Source organism: Phyllobates terribilis, unplaced genomic scaffold (assembly GCF_046119375.1).
Source record: "Phyllobates terribilis strain yellow unplaced genomic scaffold, ASM4611937v1 Scaffold_8__6_contigs__length_399053987, whole genome shotgun sequence".
Classification (NCBI taxonomy): domain Eukaryota; kingdom Metazoa; phylum Chordata; class Amphibia; order Anura; family Dendrobatidae; genus Phyllobates; species Phyllobates terribilis.
In genome coordinates, this window is record NW_027362768.1 from 21,938,193 (window position 1) to 21,955,060 (window position 16,868).

The following is a 16,868-nucleotide window of genomic DNA, read 5'->3' on the forward strand; positions in this document are numbered from 1 at the left end:
GTAAAGACATAAATAACACCAAAACATACAAAATTTTTCATATAAACATATAAAACATATAAAACATTTTTTATATAAACATTCTCGTAGACTTCTCTTGTCTCTGGTTCCTCCTCCGGACACTGTGCACCGTGTGTCCGGGAAAAGTGCGACAGTCTCTTAGAAAATCTGGCTTTCCCACAAAACCGGTAGGGGGCGCCCCAGGACGCGCAACCACATACAGGGAAAGTTGGCCGCTCTCAGTCCTCGGCCAGGCAGAGGGAAGGGAATGGCTGCTCACAGTCCTCAGCCTGTAGGATGAAGGGGTTAACGGGTAACAGTTCACTGGTCCCAACGGGGACTATTTTAGCAGCAACAGTTTCAGTTTCTTTATACCCCCATGGGGTAACTTATTTACAGCACCTGCTCTGCCGCACTCAACGGCGTCTTCCTCCTGCTCTTTGAACTTCAGACCCGTCCGGGTCCTCTTGCTCCTCCTCCTCGCACCGCAACTCCTCCTCCGTCAGGCGGTGTACGTGGAGGGCGTAAGGTCCTTTGGCACACTTGTGCCGGGTAAAGGTGACCTCATCTCCGATGTAGAGGTCACGACCTCTGTGCCCCTCCGGCAGATGGGACTCCACGTCTCTGCGCGTGACAAAGACGTCGCCGTGGGTGTTGTTGTCTCGAATGAAGCCCCACCCGTGCTGCTGGTTAAACTTGATGACAGTCCCGGTGGTACGGGGACTGTGCGCTGCACGGGGGTCCCTCCTGGTCCGGCTCTTTTGCTCGGCGCTCCTTATTTGGGCCTGTTGTTCCCGGACCCGCCTCTCTCTCCGCTCCCTCGCGAACTCCTCGAGCTGCTGTCGGCAACACTCGGCGCGGTCTGCTGCAGCTGCCCTAGTTTCCTGAGTGAACCCCATTAGATCTTCTCCAGTGGGGTCCCACTCAAACTGCGCTTCCGCTAGCGGGGGCGAGATCCGTGCCACGGGCTTCGGAGCCGGAATCAGGGGTTCATCCAGGGGTCTTAGTCTCTGCTGCCGTTCCAGCTCATGGTATCCTTCGGGCCAAATGAAGGGCCGCCCGTCCGGCCATGTGAGCTGGCTGAACAAGTCCTTCCCCAGGTGTGGCACCCTTGGTTTTACGGGCGCGGGCGCGGTGGTGGTGGCGCCCGGGTTGCCCAGGCCTTGCGGCCAGGCCTGGGGCACCTGGAAGGTGAAGGGCACCGTTAGGACGGCGGCGCCCTGGGCTACCTGGCCTTGCGGCCAGGCCGGAGGCTCCGCGGAGGTAGGGGGCGCTGTTGGTGATGCGGCGCCCGGGGGTACTAGGCCTTGCGACCAGGCTGGTGGTATTTCCTGCTTTGTCACGCTCCGGGTCGAGGCGCGTGACGTCACAGGGGTCGCTGCGGCGGCTTCCGGTCGGGGCCTAGTCCATTGCGGTGACGTGGCGGCTACGGGCACAGCAGGGGGACTTTCGGGCTCTGCGACGGGGAGCTGGGGCAGGTGAGCGGTGTCACGGCTTGGGGTATAGGCGTCCCCTTTACCTGCCTCCATGCGTTCGGCTCCCTCCTCGGCGCCGTCTCCGGCCTTGGGTCCTCCCGCGCCATCCTCAGAGGCGGTCTGCTTCCTCTTCCAGGGTAGCGTGCTCCGCTGACTGGTCTCTGCGTGCTGAGCCATCTCCCGGCTCCACTCCGCCAGTATCTCCCGCTGTACCCGGGCCATCCTCCGTGCGAGGCCCTCCAGGGCAGTTTGTGCACACTCCCGGTCTCGGGGGAGCTGTGCAAGGATCTCCGCTAGACCTAGCGGGGTTGTGGACTCTAGCAGGCTCCTGACCATCGGGTCGGTGCTGCTCTGCTCTGCTCTCGGCAGGCTCCTGGCCAGCGGGCCGGTGCTGCTCTGCCCTCCTTCCTCGGTCTCTAGCAGACTCCTGGCCAGCGGGCCGGTGCTGTTCTGCTTTCTCTCCATCTCCGGGTGAGCTTTTCTGCTGCTCCTCTCCAGGCTTCCTGCCTCCGGGTGCGCTCGCTCCAGACTGCTCCAAGCGACACCCATCTTTTCTCTTCTCTTTCGTCTCCTCCCACTTCGAGGGCGGTCCCGGGGCAACTCGGTGACTGTCAGCTCCAGGGGCGGTTCTTTCACGCTGACAGACACCTCTAGCATCACAGTCTCTGTTGGTGGGGGCGGTTTCCACTTTTGGCGCCATTTTCTGTCCCGGCCCACGATGGGAGGTGGCCTCTTGCCCTCCTTTGGCACGCCCATAATGGCGTCCGCTGCTCTTCCAAGGCGGGAAATCTGCGGTTTTGGCGGGAAGCGTCGCCCAGTGGCGGGAAACTCTGCAGATGGCGGGAACAAGCTGGAAATGGCGGACAATCGGCGGGAAACGACTGGTGATGGAGTCCGATGGCGTGGACCCTCCGGAACCGGCGGGAGACTTCTTTCTGAGGTAAACTTGCACTTTTCTTCAGGCACGCAGTACCCGGGTGTTGCGGGCACGTAATCCTGCCGACTACGCCAAAGTTGACGCGCCCCCTGGGACATATTCCTTTTTGAGGGGAATACCCGGCACCGGATCAGATGGGGGGTTGTAGTCTCCGAGCGGCTGTGACCCGGTCCCGTGCCCAGGGCGTCAAGCTCAGTGTGATGTGGCAGTTCTATAGATGTTACTAAAGTTCTTTTGTGTTGACTACGCCACCCGTTGTGATGCGGTCACTGTGGCCGCCGCTGCAGCAGGGTCCGCTGAGGCTGATGGTGGATGCGCAGCTTGGTGGGATCACCCCCAACGGGAGGGGTATAGCCTCAGAGGGGACAGGCGCAGAGGATGGGGGTTGTGGTGGTGCGGTGCAGCCGGCAATGAAGACAGACTCGGGTTGTGCAGTTAAGGGTGTTTACTTACTGCAGATGTTGTACTGGTCACTCCAGCTGCTAGTGACCACCCGAGCCGTGCTGCGTCCACCAGGTCCTGGATCCAGCCAACCCCCAAACAAGTCCGGAGCGTGGCCCTGAGCTCTCCCTCTGTCCTTTCTTCAGCCGTCCCCACCAGTGATTCACCTAGGTCCAGCTCCCTCGGGCCTTCTGTTGGGACACCCTTGGCCCTGGGTTCCCTGACCCTTCATGTGGTGTGCCTTCGGGGTGAATGTGATGGGTGACCGTGGCAAACGCTGCCCACGATCTCCGGTCTCTGGCTAGGGATTGTTTTTGCCCCCACCAGCTTGGGTTCCGGTACCCTGATGCTGACTCCTCACCCGGTGCTCTAATTTGGGTTCTTGGGTCCCTTCAGTCTTCCCTCTCTGGGTCTTTCTCTTTTCTCCTCTCTCACTCTGGGTCTTGGTCTTTCTTTTCTCCTCTGCTCCTGACTTGTTCTCTGCAGCTGACTGACTCTCTGCGTCTGACCCTGTTCTTTGATGGTGCCCACCTTATATACACCCTCTATGTGTGAGCTCAGGTGACCAGCACCCAATGAGCTCCTAACTTTACCCAGGCTGCTCCCCCTATCTGCCCCTACACTACATGGGATGTACCACCCCCCTCCCACTCCAGCCAGGAACAGGCTCGGTTGTACCTGCACATTTCTAAGTGGGAGTACCGTCGGCCTGCTCCTCTGAAATGGGATGTATGTAGTGCATGCAGTCTATCTGAGCTCAGTTCCACACTCCATCCTTACCCGGGAGTGGAATATCACACCTCTGGGTTGAGGTGCAATACCCCTGTAGCAGCCGAATCCTCAGGGTGCTACACTGGCAATTTTGAAAACCCTTAATAATGTAGGATAAAACGGATTCCTTGTGTGCACACATGACAGCTTCTTCTGAAAAGTCACCTGAAAGTTCACTTACACTTTAATCATCTAATCTATGCTCACACCACAAATATGAGATTGCAGGTGGATCCTGTCTTAACCACTTAAATTCGCTAATAAATATATGGCTACCGTTATTACGTCGGCGACTACATGTTTAAGACAACCAGTCACGTCCCCAAACACTATCAACCTGCAGTTACAGGGTTAATCTACAGGATAATAGTGTTACAATGCTGTTCGGAAGCCTTACTGAAAGTGTGGCTACCTGAACTTTATCCCTCCCGGAAGCCGTCGGCTTTCAGTCATAGATGCGTGCCGGAGCGGCTTCAGTCACTGCTTGATACACAGTGAGCAGCAACTCTAAGCAAGTCCCGGCACTTTGACTGACAGCTCGCTCAGCATAGATGTGCTGCAGAGCGAGTAATCAGAGTGCCGGGCAATAGGTTTTCTCAAACTACTACATGGACTTATTAAATAAACATCCCAACAAGCAGCAACAGAATAGTACTAAAGTAGGAAAAGTGCACAAAATATTGGAAATAATTGTGCCGTCTAATTTCAAGAAATGGTAACTTAGCAAAGAGGCAAGCTTTTGCAACTTTTTTCTTTTTTGAAGTCGTAATTTAAGCAGGGTAATAAAAATATAAAGCGAAACATATATTGGGTTATCAAAATCTAATTGCAGTAGTCCAATAGTAAGACATAGTTTATAATCTAAACATGAACACTTATGATAAAAAACAAGAAACAAGTCTGACTATCCCAGGATAGAATAAGTCATACCTGAAAGACACCAAAGCAGGAATGGAGATCCTACTGACTATTCAGTGTATATTGTTGCCTTCTGCAAGCACATTTATCATATCTAATAGAGAATCCAGGTAAAAAATAGAACTTTATTCCAGTGCGATTAAAAAATGAACGACATCTTCATTTTCATCCAACAATATAGTGTAAATTTCCTACCCATTTCTGACTTTAAACCAGTCCTTAATCAAGGATCATTCATGATTAGTGAGAAACTACTAAATTTTTACCATTTTTTAATCGCACTGGGATAAAGTTCTATTTTTACCTGGATTTTCAGCTGGAGGAGTTTTTTCTATTGGATCTATACAGTGCTGAGTCTAGCAGGAGTGGCTTCCACCATGACGAGGATCTTAGTCATATAGCATGGCTGAGCTGGTTGTTCCTATTTCTATGTCTGACATGGTTCTCCCAGACATGCAAATGTGTAAAATTCCACCACTTATACAGTGCAATATTGCTATAAACTGATATAGTTAAATCTGGACTCACCGTGCTTAGTTTTCTTGAGGTGAAGATAATTCTGCGTTCGTGTAGCATACTGGCATATATCTGAAGCATATTATTTACATCCACCGCAACAAAATATTCCGTCAGATTCCTCTGTTCACAGAAAATGTTGTAAAGAAATAGTTACTTTCAAGAACATGGATTTTGTCAAAAAGTAGCCATGCATTCAACCTTGAAAAATACTTGTATCTGGACAAGGGACACTTAAGGCCCCGTCACACTAAGCGATATCGCTAGCGAGATCGCTGCTGTGTCACGGTTTTGGTGACTCACCAGCGACCTCACCAGCGATGTCGCTATGTGTGACACTTTGCAACGATCAGGCCCCTGCTGTGAGGTCGCTGATCGCTGCAAAGTGTCCTGGACCATTTTTTGGTCGTTGGCCTCCCGCTGGCCAGCACACATCGCTGTGTGTGACCAGCGGGACCAACGATCTGGCTGGTAACCATGGTAAACATCGGGTTACTAGGGGCACGCGCGCACTTAGTAACCCGCTGTTTACCATAGATACCACTCTGCTACTGTGAGCGGAGGCTCCCGCGCACCGTAGCAGAGTGGTATCCATGGTAAACAGCGGGTTACTAGGGGCACACGCGCACTTAGTAACCCGATGTTTACCATAGTTACCAGCCTGCTCCTGCTTGCAGCAGGCTGGTAACGGGAGCAGGACATCGTGGAACGATTCTTTCCACGATATCGTTGCTCCCCTGATCGCTGGTGAGCCTGCCTGTTTGACAGCTCACCAGCGATGTATTAGCGATGCAGCAACGATCCCTGACAGGTCGTATCGTTGTCGGGATCGCTGCTGCATCGCTTAGTGTGACGGGGCCTTAACTCTCTGTTGATCTCCAAATCTCTGATTGAAAGTTAGTGCCAAGACGCGCATCAGGGCGTGCACCTTCTTAGCAGAAGAGGACATGACTGGTTAGAGTTCTTCCAAAATAAAAATATATACAGATATGTGTGGAGCACCTATTATTTTATGATACACTAGTGTATCATGTTCATGCATAGTCTATATTTGTCAATGTTGTCCTCTCTTGCAGGATGATGCCACTGTCTAGTGAGATTCACTTTTTAATCCTGTAATCATGGTAATTAATAATGTAACCATTTTAGATTATATAGTTATTTTCTATGGTGTTTGGCTTTTTATGGGGGGTGGCTGGGGAATTCAGAGTTCGCTTTTGTGAGGTACAGTAGTGTTCAAAATAATAGCAGTGTGTTCAAAAACATGAGTTAAGCACAATTTCTTTATACTAGTTTTATTTCCATGCATTGGGAACATCGCACACTGTTTTCTAATTCAAAACATGAAGAGAAATGTTCCGTATATCATTTTAAACTACTTTACAGAAAATAAAAAAATGAACATTGGGCTGTTCTAAGAAAAATAGCAATGTCTGCATTTGTCTTTACAAACTTACAATATGTACTCTTCTTTTTTTGAGGATTTACCATTCCTGTGAGTCACTAACCTAATATTTAGTTGTATACCCACAGTTTTTTAGAACTGCTTCACATCTATGTTGCATAGAGTCAACCAACTTCTGGCACCTGTTAGTCCAGCCCAGGATGCTTTGACTACATCCCACAATTTTTTGGCATTTGTTGGCTTTGCCTCAGAAACTGCATTTTTGATGTCACCCCACAAGTTTTCCTTCAGATTAAGGTCCAATTTTGTTGGACTGGAACCAAGATTTTACTCGTTTACTGGTGTGTTTAGGGTCGTTGTTTTGTTGAAACACCCATTTCAAGGGCATATCCTCTTCAAAAAGAAAAATTTAACTTTCATCAGTCCACAAAATGTTTCTGCAATTCTCTTTAGGCCAGCTGATGTGTTCTTTGTCAAATAGTATCCGCTTCAGTACATGTCGTTTTTTTTTTTTTCTTTTTAACAGTGGGACTTTGTGGGGACTTCTTGTTAAGAGATTAGCTTCATGCAGGCATCTTCTAACTGTCACAGTACTCACAGGTAACTTGAGACTGTCTTTGATCATCCTGGAGCTGATCATTGGCTGAGCTTTTGCCATTCTGGCTATTATTCGATCCATTCGAATGATAGTCTTCTGTTTTTTTCTACATTTCTCTAGTTTTTCTTTCCATTTTAAAGCATCGGAGATGATTTTAGCTGAACAGCCTATCATTGGCTGCACTTCTTTATAAGTTTTACCCTCTCCAATCAATTTTTTAATAAAAGTACGCTGTTCTCCTGAACAACGTCTCAAACAATCCATATTTCTCAGGCTTTCAAGGAGAAATGCATGTACAACACATGCTGGCTTCACCCTTAAGTAAGGGCCACCTGATTCACACCTGTTTCTTCACAGAATGATTGACCTCACTAATTGAACTCCACACTGCTATTATTTTGAACACACCTCCTTACAATTAATTATTCAAATACACAGACTCAAAAACCTGCAGATCCTGAACGCGGAGTCTGTTGGTTTTCTTAGAATCTACTGCACCAACTGGTAAATTGCTTGACATATGGTAATATAATTTATACAAAAAACAGTGACCAATCTGGCTAGTCATATTGGACTGCTATTATTTTGAAAACTACTGTATTTGTTAGAAAAATATTGAAATTCCATAGTGGGACTAAGTATAAATGTAAAAAAGGTAATAAAATTAGTAAAAAAAAAATTGCAAAAACTGTTTTGCCATGAAAAACGCAGCCTTTGGCTAAAAATCAAAATCAAACAAAAAAGTTGACATCAATGATATTCCCAAATCTGGAACGACCCAATTTATAATATTGTCACATTATTTATCCCTTCTGAATAGCACTGTAAAGATTAAATAAAAAACATGGCAAATATGTCGCTTTTTCAGCATACTGATGCAAAAAAAATTAATAAAAAGCCATTAAAAAGTCATAAAAAAAAAAAAAAAATTGTATCAATGAAAAACTAGTCCAGCAGAAACAAGCCCTAACATAGCTCTGTCGCCAGAAAATGTAAAAAGTTATAGGGTATGGTGATGGAAAAAAGAATTATTTTTGAAAAAAATTGATTTTAATGTACAAAAGTAGGAAACCATAAAAAACCTGTATAAATCAGGTATTGATGTAATCGTACTGACTCCAAAAATAAAGCTGTTTTCTCACTTTTATTGTACGGTGAACGCTGTAAAAAAAATAAAATAAATAGAATCAATTCCTGGGTTTTGTTTATTCTGCGTCCAATAAATCTGAATAAAAAAATACCAAAAAGGTTATGTACCCCAATATAGTACCAATAAGAACTTCAACTCATCTCACAAAAAAAAACAATAAAAAACCTATAGCTCTCAAAATATGGCAGCAAAAAAAACGATTTTTTATTAAAAAAAAGTGTTTATTGTGTGCAAAAGTAACAGAATATATACCGCATATAAGAAAAAACCTACATAAATCTGGTATCGCTGTAATCATAATGGCATCCGAAAAATAAAGGTGACTGATCACTTACACCGCAAGGTTCATGGTGTAAAAAAAATAATAATAAAAACAATTCTTGAACTGCTGTTTATTTGTTAATTTTGCTTGCCTAAATTCTGTATAAGGCTTAATTCACATTTATCCTGTGATCTCCCAATAAACGTGATTCAGGTGAAACCTTCAACAGAACCATTCATTGTAATAAGGCAGATGGAGTCAATTCGGACACCCGCTGGCCTCTGGTCTGAAAGTATTTGGCTTTTCAGGTGTCTTTTTAGAGTTCAAAAGTTGTGGTTGACCACAGTTGTGTGTATGCCTAAAAATATGGGACATCACCGGAACAGAGTCCAGACAGAGTTCAAAGTGACTCATAGCAAATGGCTCAATCGGGGGTATCATCTGAATCTCATTTTTTGGGGATTTATATCGAAACCCCGATTTAAATGCTCAACATGGAGCACAAGGATACACGTGAACCTAGCGATCAAATAATTTTATGTACCCCAAAATTATCATCCTGCAAAGAACATGTCCCCAACCAGTTCTGCCACCTGACAGCATTGGGAGGGGTTACATGTTATTGGTAGCTCAAAAGGATCAAGAAAAGCGACAATCCCCCTTAAAAAAAAAAATCCATCAAAATCTCTACTCGTAAATCCAAATGTCTATCCCAATCCCATCTAAACTGCACAATGTGCCTAAACCGCCGTTAAAGTCCACAAGTATGACAGTGCGGTAGCAGGAGGAACCCACTTAGTTTACGCAGTACGTGTCTCCAGAATCACGAGCTGGGCACTATGTATTGGTCACTAAGCAGTCACATTTGCAATTTTCACTCCATGCTTTTATCTGGAAAACACCAAAACAGTCACTGCACCTGTAGATTAATCCATTGAAAGTATAATTTCCAACATAGGGTTACTTTGTTTTTTTTTATGCCATTCTGGACTTAGGGGCTCTGCAAATGGCACCCGCAAACTAATCCAGCAAAATCTGCATTTAAAAAATTCAAATGGTGCTTCTTCTTTGGGTTTACCTTGGGTGGTGTTAATTCCAAAATTTGGACGCTTGTGGGAAATTTTTGCTCTTCTGGAAACTTAGGATCTCTTCTGCTAATGGCGCCCAAAAACTAGTCAAACAAAACATGCATTCCAAAAGCCACATGGCGCTCTTTCCTTTCCAAGCGCCTCAAACAGTAGTGTACAGCCACATATGGCATATCACTGCATTCAGAAGAAATTGCCTAACAAATTGTGTGGTCCATTTTGTCCTAATGTCCCTTGTGAAAATTAAAAATCTGAGAAAACATCATTTTCATTTTTTGCGTCCTAATGTTACAAAGTTCTGTGAAGCACCTGAGGGTTCAAAATGCTCACCGCACCCATGGATGAATTTCTTGAGGTGTTCAGCTTCCAAAACATGGTCACTTGTGGGGGGTTTCTGCTGTTTTGACACCTCAGGGACTTGTGCTCCATCAAGCAAACAGCTCCCCTTCCAACCTTAGCCCTGTGCCCCCCAAATACCGGTTTTTGACCAAATATAGGATATTGCCACATTAGCGAAATGTTGGATACCAAATTGTGGGGTCTATGTTTGTCTATTACCCCTAGTAAAAATGATATATTAGGGACTAAAGTAATATTTTAGTGTAGAAAAATGGAAATTTTTCATTCCACTTGCGTAAATTCCTATGAAGCACTTGAAGAGTTAATACATTTCCTTACAGCAGTTTTGAAAAATTTGCGGGGTGTAGTTTTAAAAATGGAATCACTTTTGGATGTTTTCCAATATACAGGCCCCACAAAGCCACTTTAAAACTGAATAGGTATGTAAAAATAACACAATTAACATTTCTTAGAAAAAATAAAAAATGACTGCTGAATTTTAACCCCTGTAACATCTTAGCAGAATAAGAGGATATATGATAAATGATGCTGACATAAATTAGACATATGGGAAATTTTCAAAGTTTGAAAATTGCGAATTTGAAATTTGTCTACATTTTCATCAAATTTCAGATATATTTTCATTATAAAAAAATGCAAAAGATGGATTTACATTTACTACTAACATCAGGTGCAACGTGTCATCAAAAAACAATCTCAGAATCACTGGGGTCTGGTGAAACATTACAGTGACACTGGTCAGAATTGAAAAATAGGGTTTAGTCTCTAAGGAAAAATTAGCTCCTTTCACTAAGAGTTTAAACAGATATTTTGAGGTTTATAGTATTGCAACTAATAAAATGAAGTTTTATTCCATCTGGGAATATGTCTGTTGGACATTACTCAAGTAAAAAAAGTCTCCTGAAGTTTTGCCAGTATACTCCCCTAAACCCTTCTCTTACTTCATAGAGTTTCTAAGTTTTATTTTCAAATTCAACACAAATATTTGCAGGAACTTCTTTAATTAAATGGAATCTGTCAGTGTGATGTAGGGGCTGAGAGTCTGATTCCAGCGATGTGCCATTTATTAGGCTTTGTGCTACTGTGCCAATAAAATCAGTGTTTTATCAGCACCAGATTATCACTTCAGGACTAGGTTTCTCGTGCGTCCTAGTCCAAATCTGCCTCCACCACTGATTCACAGCTTTCTGCCTATGCACAGTGTCCACAGACAGCTGCCAATCAGTGTTGTGGGCGGGGTTATAAAGAGCTCAGCAATCAGAGAACTGCTAGATCTGTAACAGAAAAAAACAGGGATTGTATGAAAATGACAGCAAGCAACCCAACAAGTAACATATTGCTGGAATAAGGGTCTCCGCCCTTACATCATGCTGCTCTCAGATTACACAACAAAAATCTAGTGACAAATTCTCTTTAAATGGTCATCCTGACAGTGAACAGAGGGGGACGCAACTTTCAAAAGGTGTCCTTGAAAACGTCGATCCTTTTTTGAGGGTGCTAAAACAATTCCAATGGACGTAATAAAATTGTTGTTAAGTTGTCGCATATATAACAGATTTTGTTGTATTACGATCCAAATAGACTACAGTTTTGAAGCTGGAATCATCATCAATATAACTGGATTCCTATCACCAGCTCTTTCTCTAACACATGGACGATTCTCTCTTTAATATAAAACAGAACGCGCAAAGTGATTAAGTTAACAAGTAAACAGGCTTGTTCAAGGAAAACAGACAAGTGGTTAAAACCCAATTAGATACATACACTTTCAGGGATTGTCGGCAGTCCGGTTACGTCAGGAGTAATGAAGAACGAGTGCTAGGCGGGAGGGAAGGTCGGAGAAAAGACAACACAGGTTAATTAGGATTTAATAAGAATCTTAGTTGGTATTTGATGCAACGAACAGGGAATAACGGGATTAATTAGTTTTGTGGTATGTGGACACGAAATGATTTCAGCATCTAATGATAGAAAGTTAGTAGCACCTTCAATTTAAAGTAATCAAGAGAGAAAGTGTCCAGAAAATGCTACGTCATTAATAGGAGAGGAGGCTGGATCTAATGTGTGCTCTTCATACAGTCACAGGGATCATTTCATGGACAATATATCGTGAAAAAATACAAGATATGACTGCACATATATTTAATCAAGCAATTTTTATTAGACAGGATATAAAGAATACAATAAAAAAACATGATTAAAAATAGTGGATGACAATGTCTAAAAACCATGCCCAATGAGGTACATAAGATAGAAGAAATGCATCCAGAAAGGTAGTAAATCTGCTTGTAGATCAAATAGAAAGTGTATATGGCCCAATGAATAAGTGACATCACAGTGATACATAATATATTGACAAATGTGAAATAATAGTGTCTTGAAAATTATACGAAAATAAATTAGTATAATACCCATAAGGTGTGGAAAATAGTTCATATATTTAATTATTGAGCATAGTGCCTCTCAACAAGTCTAACTGACCCCAGCGTGTAGGAGGGAGAGAGACATGTTATTCCATACAATGGAGTATAGGAACATTCATAGGCGTCATCATATTGGAGGATAAATATCCAAAGACATAAAAAGAAGAGACCACAAACAGGGTAAAATGTAGAAGATAATGTCCTGGGCTGCAGGACCTTTCAATGCCCAACGCACGTTTCACCGTGGCTTCTTCCAAGGGGCACCATGATTGCTAATATAAATGATACTATTTCTTTTTGGATCATTTTCTAGACACTATTATTTCATATCAATTATTTATATTATGTATCACTGTGATGTCACTTATTTATTGGGCCATATACACTTTTTTATTTCATCTACAAGTAGATTTATTACCTTTCTGGGTGCATTTTTTGTCTTATCTACCTCATTAGGCACGTCTTTAGACATTATCATTCACTATTTTATGAGTGAATGTGCTCAGTTAACCCCTTAACAGAGCACGCTCGGGTGCTTAGCGAGGATCTCCGGCGTGCTTGAAAACCGTGTTTGAGTCGCCGCAGTTGCATGCCTTGCGGCTATTAGACAGCTGCGACACCTGCAGGGATTGCCTAACAAACAGGAAATCCCTGCATGTGTCGCAGCTGTCTAACACAAGCAAGACATGCAGCTGCAGCGACTCGAACACAGTTTTCGAGCACACCGAAGATACTCGGTAAGCACCCAAGCATGCTCGTTAAAGGGTCGATATTGACTTTTAGGATTGCTACTTCCAATAAGTGGCACTAGAGTTCTAGTCCTCTTCCTCTCTGAAGATGCAATTTGCATATTTAATTTCCCAGAGGAGCATTGCATGGCGTATAAGTCTCCCCACTCCGACAAGCCAGGCATGTCACTCTCCACAAAGAGAAATGTTACCCCTTAGATCCCAGTAAAAAAGAATGAAACCTAATGTCAGAAAAGTTCAATATTTCATTCTACAATTGATCCAGATGAAGGTGGAAAAATTTTGGTAAGGTAACGTGCCTTATATTAGGGAAAAAAATTCCTTCCCACTTCGAAGTAGGTATTTTTCATGAATGGATCACAACATCAAAGAGTTTGATGGCCTAATCTTACTCCTCTTAAGGATTCCATCTACATTAGATGAAAGGCAGCCAAATCACCTATTGTACATAGAGACCTCCGTAATAATCAGGCAACTTTGTAGGCAAATGGCCGACCCGTATGTTTTCCCTCTTTCTCTCCTTTCACCACATTAACCCTTGGCAGAGCGTGAGGCTCAGTGCAGTCTTTGAGATCAAACCTGGCAGAGGAGCCAAAAATGCACTTATAAAAGAGGTGAAAGGATGAAAAAGAGTCAAAAACACAGGTTTGATGTAAACTTATAGGAATGTACACCTCCGATGTCAGGAATGGCATATTAGTGTGATATCAATGGCTTCCTTTTAAATTGATGTGATAAATTTTCAAGAAAATTAATATTTGTTATTTTTACAATGAAACAGTATGAATGCACACATGTCGATATTTCCTATAAGTGATTTAAAGATATTGGAGAAGAGTAAAATAAAAAAATAAAACATCAAAAGGTAATTAATATAATGATTATGATTGGAAAAGAAACTACGGTAATTTAATCTATTCTAAAGACATGATCATGTCAAAATTAGCGGATTAATGCAGAAAAGTAGCCTTCTACTACATTACGGTTGGCTTAGAGAGATGAAATGCAGTAAATTCTTGCAGGAAGGGGATAGAATCGACACCACAATTTTTAGGATTCGAGAAAGTGTTTTGCTACAGAGTATAACTCACCCTGACCTGTCACTTACCAGCTCAGGAGTAGACTGATTTTTTAAAAGAGGTTCACGTGATATAAACTGTAGTGGGTTCTTGTGAATAAGAAATTGTAGCCATTAGTAACTCTCTGAATTGTAAGACTAATACACTATGTATATCTCTATCAGTGGAAACATATGTCGCACATGATGCATGTCAATTAAAGGGGTATTCTGATTTCAACCAGCACAGGTTATTTATTGTAACATTATATACTTTATGTATTTTCTTCAGACTTATTTCAAGATCTGTGCTTGCTGTCATTCAATAGGAAGCTACTTGAGATGAGCGACTAAATCCACAGGACCCTGGTCCAGAGCCCACGTCAGTATTTTGTGGATGGTGGGCAGGATCCCTGCCGGCATCCCCGGCTCCTTTTATGACTTGCCGGCCTGCAGTGATGACACGTATGTGTCCCGCAGCAATGATGGTGTCGCCCCAGGCTACAAATCAGACATGGCAGGAGGTAAGAGGCGGTTCACAGAGCTCCTGTCCTGTGGCCACAGGATACTGATACGGCTACTGAGCCGGGCCCTGAGATTCGGTTCGCTCATGTCAAAACGCTTCATTTTATATTTTTTGACTGCAGAAACCTGTCTGGGTTGTGTGATAGATACACACCTGCACAAATCTGGATACTGTATAGGATCAGTAGTCAGTCCTGCGAGTCCAACACATAACGAAGACAGATTGTATGGCTGGAGGTTATCAGTTGTTACAAAAGCATATTGTAAAGTTAGAAAATATTCTATCATGCTATAAACAGTCTTCATTTGCCAAAATCATAGTACTCCTTTAAAAGGGAATCTGTCAGCAGGTTTTTGCTACCTCATTTAAGAGCAACCTGATGCAGACAAAGAGACCCTGAATCCAATGATGTATCACTTAGTGTGAGAACAGCTGCACCCAGTATCAGAGATTTTAAATTTAGAATGAAGCAGATCTGAGAGAGCTGCCCCCGCCCACACCACAGCTAACCCCGCCCACACCACAGCTAACCCCGCCCATACCACAGCTAACCCCGCCCACACCACAGCTAACCCCGCCCATACCACAGCTAACCCTGCCCACACCACAGCTAACCCCCTCCACACCTAACCACACCCCCACCACAGCTAACCCCGCTAACCCCGCCCATACCACAGCTAATCCTGTCCACACCACAGCTAACCCCCTCCACACCTAACCACACCCCCACCACAGCTAACCCCGCCCACACCACAGCTAACCCCGCCCCACCACAGCTAACCCTGCCCCACCACAGCTAACCTCGCCCCACTACAGCTAACCCCGCCCACACCACAGCTAACCCTGTCCACACCACAGCTAACCCTGCCCACACCACAGCTAACCCCCTCCACACCTAACCACACCCCCACCACAGCTAACCCCGCCCACACCACAGCTAACCCCGCCCATACTACAGCTAACCCCGCCCCACCACAGCTAACCCTGTCCACACCACAGCTAACCCTGTCCACACCACAGCTAACCCCCTCCACACCTAACCACACCCCCACCACAGCTAACCCCGCCCACACCACAGCTAACCCCGCCCCACCACAGCTAACCCTGCCCCACCACAGCTAACCTCGCCCCACTACAGCTAACCCCGCCCACACCACAGCTAACCCTGTCCACACCACAGCTAACCCTGCCCACACCACAGCTAACCCCCTCCACAGCTAACCACACCCCCACCACAGCTAACCCCGCCCACACCACAGCTAACCCCGCCCATACTACAGCTAACCCCGCCCCACCACAGCTAACCCTGTCCACACCACAGCTAACCCTGTCCACACCACAGCTAACCCTGTCCACACCACAGCTAACCCCCTCCACACCTAACCACACCCCCACCACAGCTAACCCCGCCCACACCACAGCTAACCCCGCCCCACCACAGCTAACCCTGCCCCACCACAGCTAACCTCGCCCCACTACAGCTACCCCCGCCCATACCACAGCTAACCCTGTCCACACCACAGCTAACCCTGTCCACACCACAGCTAACCCTGTCCACACCACAGCTAACCCTGTCCACACCACAGCTAACCCTGCCCACACCACAGCTAACCCTGCCCACACCACAGCTAACCCCGCCCATACCACAGCTAACCCTGTCCACACCACAGCTAACCCTGTCCACACCACAGCTAACCCTGTCCACACCACAGCTAACCCTGTCCACACCACAGCTAACCCTGTCCACACCACAGCTAACCCTGCCCACACCACAGCTAAGCCTGTCCAGACCACAGCTAACCCTGCCCACACCACAGCTAACCCTGCCCACACCACAGCTAACCCCGCCCATACCACAGCTAACCCTGTCCACACCACAGCTAACCCTGTCCACACCACAGCTAACCCTGTCCACACCACAGCTAACCCCCTCCACACCTAACCACACCCCCACCACAGCTAACCCTGCCCACACCACAGCTAACCCCGCCCCACCACAGCTAACCCTGCCCCACTACAGCTAACCCCACCCCACTACAGCTAACCCCGCCCATACCACAGCTAACCCTGTCCACACCACAGCTAACCCTGCCCACACCACAGCTAACCCTGCCCACACCACAGCTAACCCCCTCCACACCTAAACACACCCCCACCACAGCTAACCCTGCCCACACCACAGCTAACCCCGC

General features: G+C 45.4%; 1 protein-coding gene across 5 annotated transcripts in view; it reads right to left on the reverse strand.

The window, feature by feature from the left end:
* The window catches only part of DENND1B (DENN domain containing 1B), a 252,584-nt gene that overhangs the window by 115,769 nt on the left and 119,947 nt on the right, over positions 1–16,868 (reverse strand). For 3 of the 5 annotated variants that reach the window (XM_073642869.1, XM_073642867.1, XM_073642871.1), the window contains exons 8-10: positions 14,202–14,261; positions 11,686–11,739; positions 5,071–5,181 (exon numbers count right to left, since the gene is read on the reverse strand). In XM_073642869.1, coding sequence (XP_073498970.1) covers positions 5,071–5,181; positions 11,686–11,739; positions 14,202–14,261 — 225 coding nt within the window. The remainder of the gene's footprint in view (positions 1–5,070; positions 5,182–11,685; positions 11,740–14,201; positions 14,262–16,868) is intronic. The other 2 variants (XM_073642868.1, XM_073642870.1) reach the window with 2 other exon arrangements.